Source organism: Phaseolus vulgaris, chromosome 3 (genome assembly GCF_000499845.2).
Source record: "Phaseolus vulgaris cultivar G19833 chromosome 3, P. vulgaris v2.0, whole genome shotgun sequence".
NCBI lineage: Eukaryota > Viridiplantae > Streptophyta > Magnoliopsida > Fabales > Fabaceae > Phaseolus > Phaseolus vulgaris.
Window position 1 is genome coordinate 14,130,978 of NC_023757.2, and position 24,650 is coordinate 14,155,627.

The window sequence follows — 24,650 nt, forward strand, 5'->3', positions numbered from 1 at the left end:
CCTTGCTATTTTAACATCATTTTCAATGCCTTGCTGATACAAACCAAGTAGCTACGAAGATGACCAAGGAAGCAAAAGACAAAGCACATGGTGAACAGTCATCTCAACGACCAATTCATAACCCCACTAAGGATCATATGGACCTCACCAGAGGACCTGAGCATAAACCATCACACCAACTATTTTTCCTTTTGGTCTTCTTATAAGATACAAATATGTTGTAAATAATTTGGGCTCTCTTTAGAGGTCTAAATAACAAAGATAGGCTAGAATAAGGTGCCTTTAGCATAATAGGGGGTGTGGGTAGCATTTTAGCTTGTTCCTAGCCCTTTTGACCTAGTTTCTAGAAGGATAAGCCTAGGATGCGGGTTTGACTTAGTCAAACCCTAAGGCTGCCCATTTTTTCCCTTTTCCCATCCTACCCCTTTAGCTTGTTCTCCAAGGCTCCTTCACCTATAAATAGGAGGCCTACCTAGTGTATTTTACAAGTTGAAATTAATAGAAGAAGAGTTATTCTACACAAATATTGTGTGAGCTTGAGTGAGTGTTATCTCCTCTCCCTTGGTCTTATCTTGATGAGAATGAAGCTCTCAAGTGGCAGCCTTCCACTCATCTTGATATTTACCACCCATCAAGTGGCGTGATCATCACTCTCATTTTCCATAAGTTTTCTTATTCCATTCTCCTTCATTTTCACCTTCCATTTATGTTCTTTGTATTTGTTTTTCTTCCTTGTATTGCTCTCGGTTTTTTCATTATCAATTGAGTTTTACATCCATTCTCACCATATTTTGTCTTTTGATCTTTGCCTTTGTGAAATGTGTTGGGTTCAATAGTGTCAAAGTTCAAGAGGGGGGGAGGGTGAATTGACCTTTTAAAAGTTTCGCACATAATCAGATTTTGTCACAGTACACAGAAAATAAATCGATTTATTTAGTAATGAACAAATTTATTTTTATACTGTTTATGTACTTTAAGATGTTTATCCCAGTTGAATAAACTTTGATTTTAAGATTGAGTTAGATGATCTGCAGGCAAAGTTCAAATTGATTTTTGCAGAATTAAAACAGTGAGCTTCAACAGTTAATCACAACTTTTGAATACAAAGTCAATGCTCGTTTTTTTTTTAAAAACACTTGACAGATTGAATTAACCTTCACAGAGCATGAAATTCACTGATGTTTCACCACATCTAGATTTATGCAGAAGTTCTTTAGAAAATCAAGAACAGTATATACGTGCCCAGAAAGAACAGATTCAATTACAATTGACCAGATTTAATTAACCGCTTGGTTAAGTTAATGTCCAGTGGGAATTTTCCTAAGGTCTTCACTCTTAAATTCCTAAAATCTCAATCTAAGTAAAGTGTCACACCATAAAATGAACAATCATAAAATCAACTCACATCACTTACTCTTGATTCTTGATTACTGTATATATTTTGATCAAATCATCTTTTTGTTGTTGTGATTGCCGAGCATTCTTCTACTCCAACTGTCGGACTATTGAGGGTCTGTTGTATAATGGAGTTGTGTTGAGTCTGCCTCCGTTGACTTGCCAGCTTGGATAGTGAATCTGCTTTCGTATTCTGTTCTCTCGAGATGTGCTTAATTTCGGCAGTAGTAAAGCATTGCATAATGTTTAGAACTTTATGATAATACCTTAGTAACAATGGATCTTTTACCTGATACTCACCTTTTATATGTCCGACTGTTAATTAAGAATCACTTTTGCATATGATATTTTGAACTCCCATATTTCTGGCAAGAATTAACCCTGCAATTAGAACTTCGTATTCAACTTGGTTATTCGAAGTTTTGAAGTCAAATTTCAAAGCCATCTTTAGATTAAAACTTTTAGGTCTTTTTAGTACAATTCCTGCTTCGCTTTCCTTTTTGTTTGATGATCCATCAACGAACAATACCCATGTTTCGTGATCATTTATTTTTTTCGGCAATTGGATAACAAAATCTGCAAGTGATTGTGCTTTGATTGCTCCTCGCGGTTCATATTTGATTCCAAACTCTAAAAGCTCCACTGACCAAACTACCATTCTACTTGCAAGTTCTAATTTTCTCAAAAGTTTTGCTATCGGACAGTCAGTCCTCACAATTATTTGATGATTCTGAAAATATGGTCGAAGACGTCTTGCTGTATACATAAGGGTTAAGGCTCTCTTTTCAACTAAATGGTATCTGGTTTCGGCATTTTGTAGGGCTTTACTCACAAAGTATATTGGCTTTTGTTATGGATTTCCTGGATCAAGGCTGCTCCTATGGCTTCATGTGAGGTTGCTAAATAGACAATGATGGGTTGGGTTAACACGAGTTTAACTAGGATGGGAGGTTTAACTATCATTTCTTTGATTGTTGAAAAGGCTTGCTCACATTGTTCGTTCCATTTGAAAGTTTCAGTTTTTTTCAACAACTTTACTATCAGTTTTGATCTCTCGGCAATAATTGGCAAAAATCTTGCTAAGGCATTTAGTCTTCCAACTAACCTCTGCACCTCCTTCAAATTTGTCAGGTTTCTCATTTTTAGAATTGCTTCACACTTATCAAGATTCGCTTTAATGCCTCTGTTGGTCAACATAAATCCTAAAAACTTTCCACCTCTCACACCAAAAACACATTTCTCAGGATTCAATCGTAGATTGTATTTTCTTATCTTTGTAAAGACCTCCTCGAGATATTTTATGTGTTCTTCCACCATACACGACTTAACAATCATGTCATCAACATAAACCTCCACATTTCTCCCAATATGCTCTTTAAACACCTTATCCATCAATCTTTGATATGTAGCTCCAACATTTTTCAAGCCAAAAGGCATGACTTTGTAGCTATAGTTTGCCATTTCAATGGTAAAAGTTGTCTTGGGTATATCCGGCTTGTACATTTGTATTTGATTGTAACCAGAGTAAGCATCTAAGAAACTCATCACTGCTTGCCCGGAAGCTCCATCAACTAATCTATCTATACTCAACAATGGATATGAATCCTTTGGGTATGCCTTATTTAAATTCGTGTAATCAGTACACATTCTCTATTTTCCATTTTCTTTTTTAACGAACACCACATTTGCTAACCAAGTTGTATACTGAGCTTCTTGAATGAAATCATCTTGTAACAATTTCTCAGTTTCTTCGAATGCTGTTTTCCGTCTTTCTGCCCCTAACTTTCTTCTCTTCTTAGTTATCGGCTTTGCTTCCCGACAAATAGACAACTTGAAATGACATCAAGATCTATTCTTGGCATGTCGGCTGCCTTCCTGGAAAATAAATCCTTATTTTTCCTTAATGTCGCAATCAATATGTTTATCAATTCTACTACCATGCTTCCACCCACATACGTGCATTGTTTTTCATCTTCACCTAATTGAATATGTTGTTTCTTCTATTGGCTCCATTCTTTCTTCATCATTCATTCTCGGATCTAAATCCACCATAGCCACCATATTTCTACCATCTTCTTTTTGTGTCATCATTCTCGAATCTTGTTTCAATTTTAGCCCTGCCACATAACATTTTCGGTAAACTCTCTGATCAACATAAATAGTTGCTACATCTCCTCTTTCAGTTGGAAACTTCATGACCAAGTGTGGTGTTGACACTATGGCTCCTAACTTGCTTAAAGAAGACCTTCCCAACAAAGCATTATATGAAGTGAATGCATCTACCACCAAATACCCGATCTTTATCATTTTTTTGGCATTTCTTCTTCCAAATGTTGTCAGCAAATCAATATATCCTTTAGTATTGACCCTCTCTCCCGAGAATCCAATTATTTGTTCTTGAAAGGGTACCATATCTTCTTCCTTCAGATGCAACCTACAAAAATTTTCCCAGAATAAAATATCAACCGAACTTCCTTGATCTACAAGGGTTTTCCTCACGACATATTCTGCAATTTCCACCGTTATCACCATTGGATCATCTGATTCCGGATCAATCTCTTGAAAATCTTCATCAGTAAAAAACATTGGTGGCAGGCTTCTCTTTTTGAAAACATGTTTAGCCATTCTAACATTCCTCCAATGTTTCTTTCTTGCAGACGGAAACTCTCCTCCAGAAAAACCTACAGAGATCGTATTGTTGAAACCTTTGACAAGCCTTCCTAGACTTCATTCTCGGCTTCTCCTCCTTCGCTGAGGGCTATGATAACTTCTTTCATTTCTTCTTTCAACTCTCCCTTCCCTTCTTTCGTTGTTCCTTTCGATCTTTTTATTGTCCCTTCTTTCAGGTCGTTCTTCCCTCATTTCCACATATTCTCTGCCTCTTAACTCTTGCTCTGGGCTTTGTCTCATCATCATCCTTCCATCTTTGATAAAGCGTTTCAACTGTCCAGCTTGAATCAGCTCTTCAATTCGGTCTTTCAAAGCTACACATTCTTCTGTTTAATGGCCATGATTCTTATGATATTGACAATGTTTGTTATGATCTGCTCTCTCTGGAGTTTTTTCCTTCCTTGGTGGTGGTATTATCTCTGCTGCCATTACTTCCTGTAGAATTCGTGCCTAATTAGTATTCAAAGGTGTATATTGTTGAAACCTTCGGCCACGAAGCTCCTCTTTTCCCCTTCTGAACGGATGCCCTCCTTCCTTCTCATTCATTTTTTTATCACTTCCTCCATCTACCCTGGCTTGATTTCAGAATTCTCTCAACTCTTCCATTTGCATAAACTTTGATGCACGCTGCCTTAACTCATCAAGATTAACTGCCGGTTTTTTGCAAAGGTTATCAGCAAATGGTCTTGGTTTTAGTGTTGTAATCATATGATGCATTGTGACCTTCAGACTAAGGTTGTGAATACTTAGTGCCACCTTTCCAAAGCGGTCCATAAATGCCCTCAAAGATTCTATTCTTTCTTGCCTTATGTTCACTAAAGCAATTGATGTTAAATGATGTGGTCGGCTTGTCGCAAATTGTGCTCCAAACTTCTTTACCAAAGTATCAAAACAATAAATACATAACGGTGGTAGCCGTGTAAACCAGCTTAAAGTTGCTGCTTTCAAGGTTGTTGGAAACACTCGACACATAATGGCATCATTCCATGTATACAAACTTATCTGAGTTGTATATACTGCAATATGCTCAACATCATACTTATCCATGGTTAAATTCTTCCAATTTTAGGTAATGGAGTTTCTATTATGTCATTAGAAAAGGGGTGTTTTCTGGCATACATTTCAGCAAACGTACAAGAAGCTTCTAGTAACCTCTTCCTCGTTGCTTAAAAACTTTCGTCATTGTGTACCCTTTAATGGACTTGTGTTCTTTGTTGAACAGTTTCAAACGGTGTATTTTAAATTGTTTCTTCGTTTAACTTTCGCTTCATATACGCATTTTCTGCTGTTAAAATACTCAACTCCTCTTCATTACTCTTCTTCAATATTTCGAATTCTTTCTGCAATTCCTTCAACATAATCATTGGCATAGCATTTTGATCCCCTCCGTGCTCCATCGATTGCTTTCCTCTTTCACTCATCTTCTTACTCCCTTCAATAAACTTGCTTCTCGGCCCCACGAACAAAGGCCTAAAAGCAAACTTCTTCTTCTTGGATTTGCTGACTTCTTGATCCTCCTTCTCGATTTTGGACTCTCAGTCTCCTCTCACGGGTAGGTGTGTGTACCTACAAGGCGCCTTGATGCCAAAGTCAGAATCAGTTTAAATAGTTATAAGATAAAATCACTATGCTTACCTCTTAGGTTGATCATCTATTTATAATGTTCTCTTGTTGGGCTCAGAACCTGTTTGGACCTTTTCTTTTTGTATCTAATATTTATTAAACATACTTGTACATTTGAACTTGTTTTATGAACTTTACTACGGTAATTAATTTAATATTTTTTTTTATTTATAGTTAGATTTGCAGTCTAACCTTTCAGCCTAAATAACCTTTCGGTTTTACTTTTTGACGTAGACAGTAAAAAAGTATTGTTGAAATTAAAAAGTATATATATGTTTTGCCTAAATTGCCTTAGTTTTTTTAACGAGTTATTCATAATTATTTTAGTTTAGGAAAGTTCATTCTGAAACGAATATGAATTTCCAACATTTATTTTTAGTTTTTGTTGGGTATATCACCTTTATTTTGGAATAATATTTCTGAAGTTAAAAAATAAATTCCAGAAAGTTCCTTTTTAAAAAACTCTTTTCGAAATGAATGGAGGTGAAAAAAAAAAAACTAAGTTGAATCCTCATCAAATGCAGAAAAGTTTTAAAACCAGATTAGCCCAACCCGATTGGAAGAGTCCACCCATTTAGGTCGCTTCGACTCGGCGTGATTATGAATGAAGCGAAGAAGGAGGATCCGCAGAATGTGAAAGATGGTCAATTATCAATAGTCAATGGAATCCGAGTTGAAATGTAGAATCCCGCGCGCCAAAAGTTGTGACTGAACTAGAGTGTTAAACCCTAGACTGTTAGTTTTTGGTATTGGTGTTGAAACGTAGAAGATGTCGATTGACCTGCTGTTGAAGCCGACGTGTGGCGGATGCGGTTCAACCACCGATCTTTATGGAAGCAATTGCAAACACATGACTCTGTGCTTGACCTGTGGCAAGACCATGGCGGAGAACAAGGCCAAATGCTTTGATTGTGGCGCCACCGTTACTCGCTTGATTCGAGTTCGATCTCTGTTCCCGTTTTCATTTTTTTGTCTCTTACCGCTGCATTACCCGTTCTTGTTTTCTTTTTCTGAATCGGAATTAAACTTATTGGATTTTTTTTTTATCAGCATTAAATTTATTGGATGACATTTTAATTTGCTTTCAGTTCATTCCAGTGATGTGATTTAGTAGTGAATCCGATTAGAACTGGAGTACCCCATTCTTGTTTTTGGAAGCGAGGGATTAACGTGATTTTTTGTGACAGGAATATAGCGTTCGCGCTAGCTCTGGCAGTGACAAACATTACTTCATCGGGAGATTTGTATCTGGTTTGCCTGACTTTTCCAAGAAGAAAAGTGCTGAAAATAAGTGGTCCTTGCAGAAGGAGGGATTACAGAGCCGCCAAGTTACCGATGCATTGCGGGTATTCAACCTATCATCCAATATGCAATTACTGTTTCCACTTTTATATTCTTCATCATGACTGTTTATCATTGAGTATGTCTGAAAGTAGTTCTTGAGTTCCATATTATATAATGGATAAGATATTCCCACGGAAATGTAGTGTACATGTTAGTCATGTGGATATTGGGTAATGCATAATTGCTATTGAATTGTGATGTATCATTGTATTTATTTCCTGAATAAACTTCTTGTTGCACTACATAGGAGAAGTACAAGAACAAACCATGGCTCTTGGAGGACGAAACTGGTCAGTCTCAATTCCAGGGTCATCTCGAAGGTGCACAGTCAGCTACGTATTACCTGCTCATGATGGAAAGAAAGGAGTTTGTGGCCATTCCTGCTGGTTCTTGGTATGTTGTTTGCGTTAAAGATGAGAATTTTGTTTTTCTGTAGTAGGGATGTTCCAATGTTTATTTAGGCTTAAAGCCAAGTTTATTATGCGGTCTTTCCAAGCTAATGAAAATGTTGTATTGGATATTTATTTAAGTACATGGTAAAATAGAAGACTATTATTTTTTAAAATATTCTCTCTCTGGAAAAGGGTGAAGAGGTAAAAGATTATAATATCGTCACTCTTGCAAAAGGGTAATCAAATCAAACCCAGAAAAGGGCAAGCTTGGTAACTTAGACAAATTGACAAAATTTTCAAATTTCTTTCCTCAGTAAATATCAATGGCAGTTTTGATTCCCTCAGTAGCAAGGACTAAACTTTTTACCAAGTAGAAGGTGAAAAGAGGGAAAGAAAGAAACATAAATGTGTAGTGGGGGTACGTTTGAAGACATGAAAACAGTAGAGAGAATGATGTTGTAGAGATCTTGCATAGACTAGAGATATGACCACTGTAGTTCTTATCAGTGTTAGAATCTTCACCATACAAACTGACTTTGATGGATTGATCTAGGCTCTAAGCCAATTTCTAAGATAAAATGAAAGCCTATACTAGAATTGTCATTGAATTACCTCTATCTCTCTACATTCTCGATGTCTATTTCTTGGTAGGAAGGGATGTTGTTTTTTGGTCTCCTGCGTTTGTCCATGTTCTAGATATCTTTTTGTAAGTGTTTGGGGGTACTGGGTGTAACATCCCGAGCATTGACGACTGTGGGGAGTGATTGTTGGTGCAAAAGAGATAAGTTATGGACAAGGAGCGACTTTTGGCAGGAGGAACACACTGATTAATCGAATACACAGATATGAGTTGTGTCTATGGATAAAGTATGAGATTGTACAACTGAAGATGGCTTAAAGATATTAATTATATTGTACCTATGCCAACAAGTTTTATCTACTTTTTGGTTGTTGTCTTTGAGCAATTTGGACACGTTACCTCCCAAGATGTTTCCCAGGAAGTTGAGTGAGGCCAAAATATGTCAAAAAGTCTTCTGTTCGATCTTGGGGAGTAAGGGTGGCAACCAGTCTGGCTCACCAACAATTCAGTGGGAAGGGTGGTGTTTTCAGCTGCTCGCCCTTTTTTAATTTTTTTTTATATTATATGTGAAAAATATTAAAAGATTTATTAAAATAAATAAAAAATACAATAGTTTAATATTCAACATTGACAAAATATGCTCAGGACTTATCTCAATCCCATAAACTAACTTGAATGGTTAGGATTGTAAAATCTTTTTAAGTATTATATTGGTCATACATATCTTTCTTTGATGTAAGATCTTAACATAAATCACTAATTAATATTTATAGGAGAGACAATCGAAATAGGATGAGGGGCCTTTTAGGATAAATATTTCGTTAGTCTTAGCATGTTAATATCATTAGTGATTACTTGACTACTTTTTTAATTCTTTTTAGAAAATGTTTTTGGTAAGGATACATGTTTGAGACCTAAAGTGAGGGATACCTACTTCATTCAAGGGTTGGGCTAAGTCTGAGAATTTTGCTTGTCAAAGACAGTAGAAAAATATGTATTGTACGCTCTTTATTCTTTATATTTTTGAAATTTAGGTACAACTTTAACAAGGTTGCACAATATAAACAATTGACATTGGAGGAAGCAGAAGAGAAAATGAAGAACAGAAAGAAAACTGCTGATGGATATGAAAGATGGATGATGAAAGCAGCAAATAATGGGCCAGCTGCATTTGGTGAACGTGGGAGGTTTGATGAGAAGGAGAGCAATGTGGGCGGAGGAGGGAAAAACCGTAAGAAAACTGACGAAGATGAGGAAGGCCACGTATCAGATAAAGGTGAAGAGGATGAAGACGATGAGGTAGCAAGGAGGAGTAGACTTGGACTAAATAAAAAAGGTGGTGATGATGATGAAGAAGGCCCAAGGGGAGGAGACCTTGATCAGGATGATGATGATATCGAAAAGGGTAGGTAACTGTCTTGTTTGTACTTCCTATTTTCTGATAAAACGGCTGATGGTTATTATTTTAATGCTGGTTTTATGCAATGATGATCTCGATGCTGTGAAATTCCATGCCATGATTGATCTGAATTGGTATATGCCTCTACTGAGGTTAGAGATATATAAATTAACATATTGGAGATGATAGGATGCAATTATTTTATATTATAATCTATGCCTAATTTTAAATGAAGTCTACAATATACATCATTATAGTTTCTTGATTGTTTCATTGTTTTGGAGGTTTATGCCTAGTGTTAAATGCAAAATCAAACAAATTCTCTAAATGAATCAAACTGGGGAGTTGAGACTTCATATTGTTAGGTTTGGACTTTTGTATATTTTTCCTTTGATGGAGCTGGATTGTGTGGCTAGATGCAACCAGTGAACACTCGCTGATAGGAAAACAAAAGAAAAATAATTATTTTTTTATTGAAAGGAAATTAATTACACTCAGTCCACTACTTAATGCACCTCCCAGAGCCTCAGTTCCTGTAACAGTGTTCTCTCTGCATAGAAAAACCTTACTTCCCCATACTCAGTTTCATGCCTTCTCCTTGTCTCCTATAAACTCCTAACAAAATATCATCACTTAACTGACTGCCATACTGGCTGTGACAGGCATTTTTCCTTCTTGACTATCTTTACATATAGCAGGTCAGTAGGCCTGAATCAAGCATCAAACTATCCATCTTTTGCACGCAACTTATCAATACCTAGGGTTGTTCTAAACTTCTCCAAAAATACTAATCGAAGGAAATTAACTTCTCCACAAGCTAAAATTAACTCTTTTATAAGTTAATTTGAAGAAACTCCCTCATATTTGCTTCTCCAAAGTTGTTTTTTTAATTTATGCAAACTAATTTTAGTTTATGGAAAACTTTTTTCTTTTTTTCTACTATAAGTGTTTTTGAAGAAGTTTATCCAAACAGGTTCCCAATGTGAGTCTACTGGTTACTTTTTGGTGTGACTTATTGTTCTGAGTATCGAGTTGATTGGTCTTTTTAAGCTTATTGTCTAATTGGCATCCTTTGCTAGAATGTTCCCATTCTGTTCAAGTATTTAATCTTAATTGATCAAGAATCAGTGGCATTACTAGGTTCTTAGAGTTTAAACTCTTGAGGAAAGTTTAAAGAATACTTCACAGGTACATGCTTATTCTTTCTATTGATTATACTCGTGCATATGCATAGGTGATGATTGGGAGCATGAAGAGATTTTCACTGATGATGATGAAGCTGTTGGCAATGATCCTGAGGAAAGGGAAGATTTGGCCCCTGAAGTTCCTGCTCCTCCAGAAATCAAGCAGGTTAGTTCAATTTCCACAAATACCTGTGGGTAAGAAGCTAGATCTTCCGCAGATAATCTATGTTGTTGTTTTATGGGATTTATGTGTCATTGCTACTTCAAGAATTGGTCTTGAGATGGATGTTGTATGGATTTAAAATTGATTCGATATAGTTGCTACATCATTTTTCTCTTTTTGGGCACGCTCTATAGACTATACTCACACTTGATGCAATTAATCTGGTTTAAAAGAAAGTGCACAAAATGTGGAAATAACTTTTTTTCAACTAATTATTCAAACAACCACTTCTTGAGGGATTTTCTCTAGAAGAGTACCTTCACAGAGTAGCACAACTTATTTTTAGAATTTTAGGGCTTGACTAAAGTAGGTATTTTTTCAGGTTTTTATGTGTTCTCATTTAATGGATTCCTTGGGTCCTTATTTACATGGATGCATGCTATTTTATCCATTCAGTCATTTTGTGATACCCTTATTTGGTATTTATGATGTTCTACTCTTTTTTCTTTTTTTTTAAATATTTCATGCAGTTTTAGAAAGCAACCCTCATGATTTTCCTTGATGGCATTTAGCTTATCGAACATACAAATACAGGAGTGGAATATAAATGTTCAAATTTGGTATTTGCTACATACCTTCTTGAACTACATTTTTTAATATAATTTTAGGATGACGAGGATGAAGACGAAGATAATGAAGAAGGGGGAGGTCTGAGTAAATCTGGGAAAGAGCTGAAGAAGCTGCTACGAACTAGTGGTCTAAACGAATCTGACGCTGAAGATGATGACGACGATGATGATGTATGGGTTAAGTTTTTTACTTTTTTTTCTTAAAACTCTCCGTTTTAAATTTTTTTGGTAGATCTAGTTTTAAGTTTTCATTGGGCATCTAGTATCTTGGAAGTGCATGATTAGTGCTAACTGCAATGAGTACAATCCCTTTTTTCATTTGCTGACTTCTAAAAGAGGGAATGGCTTATTCAAACAAATAGCCTAGATTTCATTTGAGCATTTTTCCTCCATTAACGGGTCAGTTGGGTTGTCTAGGTGGATGATGAGGCTGGCGTTCCTCCTGTGATTGCTTCAAAGCCAAAGGATGCACCTAAGGAAGAACCCGCTGACAATAGCCCTTCAAAACCAGCAGTAACAGGAACTGCTCGGGGAACTTTATCCACTTCAAAGCCTTCAAAGGGGAAGAGAAAATTAAATGAGGAAACGAAAGCCGCTAATGGTGCACCACCAAAGAAGGTCAAAATAGAAAATGTACGTCATTTCTTCTCCAAACTCACTTCATTACAAGTGCCATTTGTAATATTGATTTAGTTTTGATCCACAGATAAAAAAGTTTTCTAATTTTTAGAAATCAAAACCAGTTTTTATTGAGTTTATTTTGGTTTTCAGTTTAAAAAAAAAATAGTTGCAACTTTAAATTTTTTGATATAATAGTTATTGATAACGTAGAGGCTTCTCAATGCTTAAAGTCAAACTCAAATAAAAAGTCTTTTTTTAAAAGAAAGGTTAAATGGTTTTCAAATTCATTTTAAAACCATTTTAACCCCTTTTATGCCAAGTAGGTTTTATTTTTAAAATGAACTTAGAAAACTAAAAATTAACAATTCACAACCACCCCAAACGGGGCCTTAATAGTTATCAGAATCTTATGGTTCACCATTCGATATAGTTTTGGCTATCGACTGATTCATATCTCAAGATGAATCTTAAATGACTTCGTATCTTATGATACATGAATGAATCTATGTATATTTTATCACCGGTACGGTTCAATGATTCATGTTTATACTTAACCTATTTTTATGAAATAAAATATAAAATCATGTGAACTTCAACTTTTAAATGAAAAGGATTTTTGAAAACACACTTGTGAACTTATCCGAACTCATCCTATTTATTTATTCCACCTTTATTTTGTCACTCAATCGTTCATTCCTGTACTCTATTTAGCTATTGAAGCACTTTCAAATTGATGTTTCGTAACACAATCTATCTTTTGCTTATTGTATTGGAGCACCTTCAAAAAGATCTTAACTTTCAAGTATTAGAGCACTAAATTTGAAAGCAGGTTTTCCTTTTAACTGTTATTGAAATTTCTCATCCCATTTGAAAGCACTAAATTTCCTTTCCCTTCCATTGATCAGGAACCAAAATCAACTGTCAAAGATGAAAACGGGTCTACATCCAAAAATAATACCCCTTCAAAAGGGGTACCACCGACACCATCATCTAAAGGTGGTTCTTCTTCCCCCATAGCTTCTGGACCTGTGAGTGAGGAAGAAATCAGGGCTGTTCTGATGCAGAAGACTCCATTGACCACACAGGATCTTGTTGCTAAATTCAGAGCAAGGCTAAGATGTCCAGAGGTAGGCTCTACCGAAAGATTTGCTTTTTCTTTATTGAGCTGCAATTTTTTGCTTAGTGATTCTTATAACCCATGTCTGAATATGCTGCTTCTCAACGTGCTTTATGATCTTAATGGAAGTTTTTTAGCTAAATCTGTAAAAGAATAAAACTTGATTCGTAGGTTCTCGCAAATTATGCTACATCTCACAATTCTGTAGAGCTAACATTTAATACAATTTAGAACGAAATTGACTGGCTAGTGCAAATTCAAACAAGGGAATCTAACATTAACAATATTTTATGGTAATTTGAGATATTGAATCCCTAGTTCTACCATATTCATATATAAACTGTTGTATGTATGCATAGGAAATATCACACCTTGTTCTTAGCTTTGGGACCACCTAAGGAAGATGTATGGCTTTTAAAGGAGTTTGTTTTGCTTCGCTCTTCAAAAGGTTGAATTTGGCATCTGTGTTTCTTTGCTATGTGCAGGATAAGAAGGCTTTTGCAGATATCCTGAAGAGAATCTCCAAGATACAGAAGACTAATGCATCCAGTTATGTTATACTGAGAGATAGGTGACATTGTATCTAAGAAGGGGTGACGTCCTTTTCATTATATTTTATCGCACTCTCCCGGATTCTATCTTTTGTTATTTGGAACACCATTTTCATAATACATTGCAGTATTGTACACCAGTGTAATAGATTGCATTTACTCTACTGGAAATGTGAAAATAAAGAAAGAACAGCAGCGAACAATGGATAGACACGACATAGACTGAATAACTAATAATATAATTGTAATATAACATAAAAATCTTGCATTCTTCTAACAAGACCAAGCCATATATAAGATTCCAAATCCTCATAGGATTATTCTCCTAGACTTAATCCACAGCACAGTTATGAAATTTTGCGTGTCTTTTCGCCCACAATACTCTTCACCTATAATTCGTATGCAGATTCAAAGTAGTACCTCATTTCTGTGTCCGACAAGTACTCTGCTTTACTCTAAAACAAAGGTTCATGAACCATGCTTGTTTATACAACTCCATGCAATATAATATAAGACAACCATTAAAGATAAAATGCATGGGTGTTCGAATTAATTTTATCTGTACTTATTTCAAAGTTTTAATAAAATAATTTTAATTTAGAGGATCAAAACAAAGGGCACATAGTCAGAAAATCCTACTCTACTCAATCAGAGGCTTTCTCTCTACCAATCTATGCCCATGTCGTATAGCTCATGGATATTTTTCCAAATTAAGAGAGGCCCCTATAAAGTTAAAAGTAAAAGCATTTATGATAGATGTTATTGACACTTTTTAAATGATATAGATTGTTACAATGTGTACAAGTATTCCTGCCCTTTTTCTAATGACGAAATCATGATATATAACAAGTCATTTTATCACATTTTTTGTACAGGAAAAAAAAATAAAAGATTGATTCCAGCACGATTCTAGGTTTAGATCCATACCAGATTTTGTATTCAAATGATTTTAAACAATTTATTGTGTTGGATTAATAAAAACCATATTAAATTTTACTGCTATTGTATTTTTAAATAAAAATATCTAAAACATAGCAGATTCTAATAAGGGAAATTGTACCACAATTAAAAACATGTTCTTAAAATTCATGGGAGACAGCTCCACCTGAATCAACGGATAAAATTATTGCACTCCTAACAAAATAAGAAATAAATTGGGCCATTAATTTATCCCTGGTGAGAAAGTGGTATTCAATTTTTCCCTTGAGAACTTATTCAAATTTTAGAAGAGACAGAGACATGAGGGAGAATATCCACTGCGAGTCTGAAAAAGGGTTCTTCAGCAGAAGAGTCAATTGAATATTCCCCGCAGATTGATGAGTAAAACGACCCTTCACTTTGAGTGCTATAATAAGCCTCTTCTGGCGAACAAGGGTCATCTGGTGAGTAATATATGACAATATGAGGCAGCTTAAACCTCACTCTCCTCTGTGATTTCACACTTAAGGATGTCCAACTTACCATTTCTTCATCATGGTTGGTGGGTCTGTCCAAGCACAAACTGTCTTTGGTTTCAGCTATCAATGATCCACGGCATTGACTAACACAAGGATGCACCTTTTTCTTAGAATGCTTAGAAGAAAATGATACTTCTCCTGAACTCATAATGCATTCTGCCTTCAAACCAGGAGAAGCTATTAACCAATCTTCTAGAGTCAGATTTGGAACCTTCTTCTCTTCTCTCTCCACCTCCCTTCTTTTCAACATCTTGCAAAACCCTCCTTGCTTTTTTTCATTCTTGAAATTGCTGTCATCTCTGACACAGGCTTTGTTATTTTCGTGACAGAGAAGGCAGAGCTTAGCACCCATTGTAACGAGGAAATCAGCAGAATAAATCTGAAAAAAGAGAAGCGATGGGGCAGAACATAATGAGATTAGTGAAGTGATTCAGTATCTTTGAGAGTTTATAAAGGAAAAATGACACGGAGAGAACTATAGAATGAAATGGTTGTTGAGGATCATAGTTGCTTCCTGGTTATTATCAGTGTTCAAATATTTTATTCTTGGAATATGGGACAACAGAAACGTTAGTTCCTATTATTTATCTTCAGAAATACAAGAAGACAGTGTCTTGGTTAATCCCCCATCTATCAAGTTACAACACTTCTCTGTCTTCACAAAATTTGGTGTAAAAAGTTATGGAAATGGCTCTTTCTTTTTAATCTCTTTCACTCTTTTGGACATACTATGTTAATTACAATGAAATCTTGCACCTTATGCTTTAACTTAGTTGTCTCATTCCTATTATTTTCTAAATGTATACTTTGCTTAACCAAATAATTAATGAAATATAGATCCACATAGTTCTGTTAATCATGATCTATATTTAAATTGGTATGACATTAAGATCCACGTTTAACTCATTAAAATTCACTAATTACTATACAACTAAAAGTTTTTTCTAAACCAGTTTATGCTGACTAAGTTTTTATCGAAATCTCACCATTGATATATCGCTAAACTTCTTTGGTCCAGAGAAAATAAAGATTTTTTTTCGTAACTTCTAAATTATGTAAAATAGTTTTTTTAAAAGTATTTTATCGTTGTCTATACGAGAATGGACAAGTGTTTCATTTGAATCTTTAAAAAGAAAATAAAAGACACGGTTCATTTAAATTATCAATAAAATAATATTTTATTGATAATTTAAATAATTTAATGTATTTGTTATATATCATAGGCAAAAACGTCGATATAAATGCATTAACATAAATGAATTATAAAGGTTTTATAGTATATAGAGCTTACAGATAAATAAATGATTTGCTTGAAAATATATTCAGTTTTGGAGACGGATATGAAAATGTACCACATAAGAATAAAAATTATCCAAAATCACAGTGTCACATTACAAAAGAAATAGTAATGTTGTTTTATTTTATTGTTCCACTTATGAAGCTTAGATCTAAAAGTTAAAACATAATTTAATGTTACGAACCAATTATTAAAAATTTACAGTAGGGTTTAATACTTTAATTTAATGCTAAAAATTTATTTTTTTGTATAAAAATGTTGAAATAGGGACTTCATTTTTAAAGAATGTTTAAGATTATTCTGCACTGTAAATTATGATTTAATATATAAAACTAGCTATTAAAATTTTAGGTGAAATATTTTAAATTAGTGATTAAAATTTTAGTTTGATTTCATATTTTAAATTACAGATTAAAATTTTTAATTTTGGTTTAATGTGTTAAAATAGGGAATAAAGTGGTAAATATAATATATTTTCTAAAGTAGTTAGCAAAATTTTGAAGCAGCTACTAGAATTCTGTACTCTAGTTTCAATATAGGTATTGAAACTGTAAATTTTCATTTGATTTTTGTACTTCAGAATTAAATTTAAAATTATGTTAAAATATTTTAAAACAGGGATTAAAAGTTTAAATTAAGTTTTAATATTTAAACTAGGGATTAAAAAGTTTTAATAATTTAAACTAGGGATTAAAATTTAAATAGGATTTAATATTTGAAATGGTGATTATAATAGTGTTACATTTAAAAGTTAAAAGTTAAAAATTAAAATTTAAAGTAGGGTATAATAATGGAAATGAAGTTTGGAAGTTTAATATTATTGTATGTGTTCACTGCTTCTAGTTTTATAGAGGTAGATTTACCTAGCTCAATTGTTATTTTTAGTTTAAGATTTTTTTTAAAAAATTATTCACAAACCTCCTACTGATTATATACAACAAAATGTAAAAAGATGCTGATAATTGTTGTATAAAGTTTTGTGATTAGAAAATAAATAATATAAGGAAAACTTAAATTATTTTCTTATGCGTAATTATAGTTGCACATAATTTTTACTACTGAATAATAATAATTATTTAAATATTGGAAAAGAATCAATTGAATAAGTTGGTGTGGTGTAAGTAAAGGGTTAGTCTTCTTATGAACCATGACGTGTGAGAATGTGTGACATCTCTACATATGGAAAAACATTGGATGAAGTCAATTCCCTATTGATATTGATAAGATTTGAATTCATTTTTTTAGTACAATTGAGTAAAACAAGAAAAAATGTAAATAAAAATACACTACAAAAGTAATGAGAATTATCTGTAAAAAAACACACAAAAAAACGAAAAAGTAAACATGAAAATTGAGAATAAAAAAATGTCATAACTTTTCATTTGAAACAAAATGGGATGAAAATGGTTATATGATCGATGTGTAGCTGGTATATGATTGATTATGTACCGTATAATTAATTAAATATATTTAATCTTAACTATGTTTAACTAACCTTTTTTAATGTGATTAATTTTTATTAATAAACATATTTTATAAATAAGTAATTCAACACAATGGTATTTACTGTGAGTAAATCTTATTCAAGTGTCCTCATTCTCTATTTATACATACATTAAACATTTTACTACAATAATATTTATTAGAGATTAAAATTTGAACAAGACTCATAATATTTCGTTGAAAATTTAAAATGTGAATTAATATGAAATTTTCTAATGCTGAAATGTCTATATATATATATATATATATATATATATTATCTAAATAATCAACTACTATAGTAAGGTAAACTGATATTTAGCATTAAAAGAGAGGTTATAGCAATAAAATATATAAGAGAATTGTTATCACAAACGTTAGTTCTATATCACAAGGACATTTTACCTCAGCAAATAAGCAAATACCATTTACATAGGCCAGGTATTAATTTGGATTTAGTACCTTTAAAAGGAGGAAGCCAAGGCACTTAGTAAAATAACAAATTATATTATAAGAATTAATTAGAAATTATAGGCAACAATGTTCTGACAGATCCTGTGAGAAGCAACAGCAAACAGTGCACGACATTAAAAGCGTGTTCCAAAACAAGTTAGTAATATACTCAAATGAACGTGAATAGGGTTACACAAGACATTACATGTAGAATGTGAGGATTGATTCAACTCGGAGCCCAACAACCACCAGGACGGCAAAATTATGTTTTTTGGTTGTCATAACAATTTTAGTGCTAAGGTCTAGGCTCAAGAAAGTACCGGGATAATTATGGTACATGTCCTAGTTCTACATCGAAACATATAAATAATCAATCATCATTTTCAAGCCAATCTAAACCACAAAACTGAAAAAGGAAAAAAAAGCTAGAAGGACACAAGGTTTTCTAACAACTTATATTGCCAAAACGTATCATCTGAGAGATGCTTCCTTCTTTTCCCACGAATTTTTGTCACTGGCTTTTTGGTTTCTCAATCTTCACATAAGGTACACCCATTAAATGAAGAACTTTTGGAGACCACCCACGCTGTTGAGCCCGGCAAAACATCAAGAATGTGTTGGCAAAGTAGGAATTGAAGCCCATAAATACATGCCACAACGCATGGCCCTGAGGGTTAATAGGCCAACTGGAAATCTCCTTGCAGAAAACACGATCACAGAACCCAAACAAACTGCCGAATACAAAAGTAACTATAAACAGCTTTGCAAGCCGCTTGGCAGAAGCATCTTGAGTGTAAATATAATACTTGTACATTCTTGGAATGCAGAGAAGAATGAGAATGATATAATGCACTTTGAAGCCAATACCAAAATGAAACACTGAATGAGCAGCGGCAAAAAGAGCACCATACACGAAGAGGAAGATGGGCATTGTACTGCGATAATGCCAATCTGGAGAGTAGAGGATGTACATGTACAGCAGCACCTCCCATACCATAGGAGTTTCATCACTTTGCTGTTGCCTGAATTAAAGCGCAACATCTGAACAATAAATAGTCATCCAAAACAGACAGACATTGAATTATTGACAAACAAATTACATAATTAAGCAAACGATTTTTAAAAGAGACAAAAATTCAAACCTAGTAGTACTTGTTCAATAGAAGAAAAATGTCACCAAAGATTAATTCCTAGGGACACTCATGAATATATCAGCAAAAGCATGGTTTTTGTGGTGAATAGATAAGCAACAGGTCCCTGGAATAATTAACCATCTAGACCTTGAATTATTTTAGTGTGTACGTCAGGCATCTAAATTCATGAGACTCGTATCACACTAATCCTTCTCGTATCTCACTTTAGTTCTTAAGAATGACTGACATGACATTGGCTTTATGAAACTCAAATACATAAATAAACGAAAGACTAAAACTGAAAGATAGTTTCAGGACTAGTAATTTCATTTATTTATGTATATGTATATATCAGTAAATACAGTGACATCATCACAAGTACACACAACAAATGGGGGCTGCTAACCCAACTTAGATTTGGTAATAAACCCAATCCTTTTGTATCTAAATTAAACCAAACAATAAGCAACTATGGGGGATTGATAACCGAGCTTAAATCATGTTATAAACCCTACCCTTATTGTAACTTAACCAAAATGGTTCAACATTCAGTTATAGCACAGCTTCATATTCAGCATTCAAGTAGCCCCAGAGAAAAATATTCCCTTTCTCCAACTCCAAGCAACAAAAAAGGAGTATAAAGTTTCATCCACATACCCAAGCGCAAACACACAATAGTTAGTAATACAAATTGACTCACAAATAAGTCAATCACATAACACACTATTAGTGTATGAATGAAAGTATTTTTCTTCCACTTTCATGGCAGCACCAGCACCCACCATGGATTGGATGAAATTGTGCAAATCACCATCATACATCCATACTTCTGGATCAGTATTTCATCATGACAGAATGGTGATATATCCCTCACAAACAGTTCTATAAAATGCCAACCTCGTTTTGTACTATGCAAAATGACTTGAAACAAAATGAAATCTAACATAAAAGCAAACATTAATTTATGTATTTTATTGCGAAAAAGAAAATGATGGAAATACTTACACACGCTGCAGCGTGGCATGGTACAACATGCTTCCAATGGCAAGTGTCATGTTTGATACATGAAGAACACTAAATCTTTTCTCAAACCGCTGTCTTAATGCATTTATAAGACCGATCAGAGCCAAAAGTATTGTTGGAATGTTGGATATTGTGTTATAAAACTCAGCAATGTAAGATGAATAGGCATAGTTCGTTTCACAACACTCTTTGGTGGATGTGACTGGACCCCAGAAGCTAGATATAGATTCTGCCATTCTTCTCTACAGCCTGATTATTGGTATATCTATATTTCGGAGCTGCAGAATTAAAAAAATCCTGCAAAACCATGTAACAATATTAGAAAAAGCCATTCTCAAATATCACAGATACCAACTGTGTCCACGGATTGCAGAAAGCCAGTAAACAACTTCATCATACAAAGGAAAGCCTAGCATGCAAAAGCAGAAGTTGCATGGTGGCTGAAATAGAAGCATGAAAAGTAAAACTAGTTTCAGCACAGATACAAATCATATTCTATAACAATGTACTAAAAAATATCAATAGAAAACCTGTAAGGATCTACATTTAGGTGACTGCATTTAAATGATAATCATAACTACATCATTTACAAACCATAGAGAGACCTCAAAACCGCTGAAATCGGCAACTCTTAAAGCTTAAAATACCTATCGAAATAGGCACATACTATTTATATTAAAAACATAAACATCAGACCTCTGAATCTGAAGAGAAATTCAGTTTTCCAATTTACAGAGCTAAGCCGTGCAAGAAATTGTGCATTAAATCCCAATCCCAAGGAAGAAAAAATATCAATGCAATTGATTAAATTGAAAGGGAACCGAAAGATGGAGTAAATAACAGTCTTCAAGTTAAAGTCGAATTCCGTTACTAGAGATGATGAAAACGGATTGAGAGTGAAGTATACGGAATCAGGAATCCATAGGAATAGATTTGCTCCTCCGGTAATAAGCAGAGCGAATCTCCGATCGGAAGGTTCAGAGAGGGAGAATGGAAGATTGATTGTTAGAGAGAGTATCGGAAGTGAGAAAAGTGAAGAGAATGATTAGATTTAGGGTTAGGAAAATTGGGCGAGAGAGAGAAAATAGAACCAGAAATAGAAGCAGGAGTGGTTAATTAAGTTATGGTGATAGTTTAGAATGTAAATCAAGTGGAAAGGGAAGAGTAAACAAAAGATACCTTGAAGCCACGAACAGAAGCAATGGCCGCGAAACACACAAGGATTTTGATAATGCAAGTGCCGTCAAATCTCGACGAATCACAAATCCATACAACTCATCGGAAAGTAACGACACCAACCCTTGCCCTATGCGATGAGATGCCACGGATTTTGATAGTTTAGTTATTTTTCCTGCCATTCCATTTCTGTATTTAAAATTATATAAAGTATGTATCTGTATCTATCTACGTAAACTCTACCTTGCGTCGCCAATCAAAAGGCCCATTTTCCTTGGCCTCACATTTCTGAATTGGGCCTAAATTTCGTCCAACTCAATCTAGACTATTTCTTCATGCACCTCCGTATGTCTTTCTGGCACTCCATATAAAGTATAAAAATATTTTTTCTCCCTATAAAGTATGAAAATATTTTTTTTATTTTTCTTGTGTTACTTCCATATTTTAAATTACATAATTCAAAATGATATTTTGGATTATATAATTCGAAAGTCTGGATTTTATAATATTTTGTGGATTATGTAATCTTCACACACAAAATAAATTTTTGAATTATATAATTCAAAAGTTAAAAAAATCTTTATGGATGTGAAAAAAATTTTCTGAATTATATAATTCAAAAATTAATTATGAATTTGAAAAATAATTTTTGGATTATAGGAAATTTTTTTAGAAATACGAAAATATGGAGATGAAAGAAAAACATACTGTGATTGAGTCCTCAATCTAATGCGCTTTTGCCGACTAATGTGCTTTCACGTTTGAAACCGCGTTTTCCTCTTTTCTGTCCCTGTATACATAAATGGAAACTACTATTATTTAAGCTTATCTGTATATAACTTGAAATTAATATTTTACTGTGCACATTTGACTTAAAATTCTTATTATATCAAGCACATATAAAAATTAAAAACAGTATTTTACTATAGAATAAATATATATTTTATACAACTGATATTTACAATATAATTTTTTTAAAAAAATATATAAATTATAGTATCTATAATTAAATTTTAAAATGAATTTTTGAATATATAAATTAAATAATTTATACTTTTAAATATTTATGTTTTTAATGAATAATCATTTTTAAAAGATACTAATATTCAAATTATAAATGAAGATATAAAAAATAATAGATTAAAACAGATGTAAGAAACTATCAAAATCTTAAAATATACGAATAAAAATATTCTTTTTAAAAAGTGATTTGCTAAAAATGATAGTTACAAAAGTATAATTTAATTGACTTAACACCTTTTTAACTCCTTACATTAATTAATTTCAAATGATAACATTTTTACCATGTTTTTCTTTATCTTTTAAATATCTTTATTTATAATTTTAAATTTCATTACTTTCTACTAGCATTGAAAATATATCTTGTATTATAAATTATTAATGTAAATTTAAAATATAACTTATATGTTAAACATATTTATTATATAAATTTTAATTAAATAAAATTAACGAAAATACATAAATTGTCATGTCTATGTATTTCTTTTTTAAATTTTATTAAATATTGTAATTAGAAATTTATTAATAAAATTAAAATATATTTGAAATTTTCTTATTTGTTTGTTTCACGTAAGAAATATTAAAAAATAAAATTTGAACACATATACCAATTAGTTTATATTATACTTTTTTATATAATACATTTATTAATTTTAAAAATATTTAGTAGGGTATTAAATATCATTACATTAGAACTGAATTATTTTCTTTTCTTGTATGAAAAACTATCATCCTTCTTTTTCAATGTTTTTGCTTTATCTTCTATTCACCTCATTTCTTCACACTAGTGCAAAATAAATTTTTTTATAACAGATTTATAAAAAAGTTTATAACAACCTTTTATGATGATTGTTAATATTATAATACAATAATATATTTGTAATTATAAAAAAAATTATTATGTGAAATCTAAAATAAATTGAAATAAGTAATTATTATGATGAGTTATTTTAATCAACGTAATAAGTCTATAAGTTTTGTGTTAGATTAAAATTTTAAAAACAATTGTTGACATTAGTATTAGTTTCATTCTTCTTTAGTTTGACTTGTGTGAGGAAAGATGAAAACAAATATCTTTATTCTTTGAAAACTTACTAAAAGATAACTTTTTTCTAAATAAATAAAATATAATATCTCTTTATTTTTTTAAAATTATTATTTCACTACAAATTGTTATTAAATATAGGTTAATTTAGAAATAAAAAATATTGAATATTTTATTTACTAGAAAATACATACTTTTACTAATTTTTTTGGAAAATTTTCATTAGAAATTACTTATAAATTTGTGTTGTTATGAAGTTGCCTTCTATTTAATTGTTGATAAATATGTCCAATATTAAATGCTGCAATTTTTGTTTATTAATAATGTATTACTAAACAACCATTATTCATTATTTCCGCAATGTCCTACCACTACACCATTTTCTATCTTTATTAATATTTTCAAAATTATATTTATTTAAAATGTCACAATACATAATTTCAATTAATATAATAATTTTTTTTACATAAATATCATTATAAATAAAATAAACAGAAATATTGTTACATGTTGCAATAAATAAATTTAAACTAGCATGTAGTATTTTGTTTTTATTTTTCAGAACTATTATTTCACTAAAAAAATCAATAAACATAGATTCATTTATGAAAGTAATACTATTAAAAATGCATACATTTATTATTTTTTAGAAAAAAAATTCTTATGAAATATTTATAAATTTTACTATCAATAATAATTTACAATAAAATATTACTAAATTTACTTTTATTTTTATTTATTTAAATTTAAATATTAAATTATAGGATTTTAAAAGATTTTTAAAACTTACATAGAAAGTAAATTCTTTTTATGTTTTTTTATCTATGACGGATCTAAAACCGTCATAAAAATAACTATTTTAACCGTCATAAAAAATCTTTACATTAGTGTCAATT

The 24,650-nt window shown here is 32.4% G+C and overlaps 3 protein-coding genes across 5 annotated transcripts; 1 reads left to right on the forward strand and 2 right to left on the reverse strand.

Annotated features, from left to right (window-relative positions):
* Window positions 1–4,647: 4,647 nt before the first annotated feature.
* LOC137839166 (uncharacterized) lies at window positions 4,648–5,112 on the reverse strand. Its single transcript, XM_068648292.1, has one exon. It carries the CDS (start codon window positions 5,110–5,112, stop codon window positions 4,648–4,650), a length of 465 nt encoding a protein of 154 aa, XP_068504393.1.
* Window positions 5,113–5,941: 829 nt separating this feature from the next.
* On the forward strand, window positions 5,942–13,808 carry LOC137806755 (transcription initiation factor IIF subunit alpha-like). Its single transcript, XM_068607021.1, has 9 exons — window positions 5,942–6,628; window positions 6,876–7,034; window positions 7,280–7,425; window positions 9,039–9,409; window positions 10,638–10,753; window positions 11,419–11,550; window positions 11,797–12,012; window positions 12,906–13,127; window positions 13,603–13,808. The coding sequence occupies exons 1-9, from the start codon at window positions 6,458–6,460 to the stop codon at window positions 13,690–13,692; spliced, it is 1,623 nt and encodes a 540-aa protein (XP_068463122.1). The 5' UTR covers window positions 5,942–6,457; the 3' UTR covers window positions 13,693–13,808.
* A 4,692-nt stretch (window positions 13,809–18,500) lies between these two features.
* Window positions 18,501–21,879, reverse strand: LOC137806756 (alkaline ceramidase-like). 3 transcript variants are annotated; one of them, XM_068607022.1, is made up of 3 exons: window positions 21,693–21,879; window positions 20,496–20,810; window positions 18,501–19,379 (listed from the first exon to the last, which is right to left on the reverse strand). In XM_068607022.1, the coding sequence occupies exons 2-3, from the start codon at window positions 20,747–20,749 to the stop codon at window positions 18,869–18,871; spliced, it is 765 nt and encodes a 254-aa protein (XP_068463123.1). In that variant the 5' UTR covers window positions 20,750–20,810; window positions 21,693–21,879; the 3' UTR covers window positions 18,501–18,868. The 3 variants fall into 3 exon arrangements, with proteins under 3 accessions (XP_068463123.1, XP_068463125.1, XP_068463124.1); XM_068607024.1 differs by having other exon boundaries at window positions 21,421–21,703; XM_068607023.1 differs by having other exon boundaries at window positions 21,385–21,703.
* Window positions 21,880–24,650: the final 2,771 nt, after the last annotated feature.

Excerpts from the sequence above, each read along its gene's own strand:
- LOC137839166 (XM_068648292.1), bottom strand. The coding sequence starts at position 5,112 with ATGGATAAGTATGATGTTGAGCATATTGCAGTATATACAACTCAGATA.
- LOC137806756 (XM_068607022.1), bottom strand. The coding sequence starts at position 20,749 with ATGGCAGAATCTATATCTAGCTTCTGGGGTCCAGTCACATCCACCAAA. Across the intron at positions 19,380-20,495 it reads CATGCCACGCTGCAGCGTGT|GCAACAGCAAAGTGATGAAA; the intron begins GTAAGTATTTCC and ends GCTTTAATTCAG.
- LOC137806755 (XM_068607021.1), top strand. The coding sequence starts at position 6,458 with ATGTCGATTGACCTGCTGTTGAAGCCGACGTGTGGCGGATGCGGTTCA. Across the intron at positions 10,754-11,418 it reads CTCCTCCAGAAATCAAGCAG|GATGACGAGGATGAAGACGA; the intron begins GTTAGTTCAATT and ends ATATAATTTTAG. Across the intron at positions 13,128-13,602 it reads CAAGGCTAAGATGTCCAGAG|GATAAGAAGGCTTTTGCAGA; the intron begins GTAGGCTCTACC and ends TGCTATGTGCAG.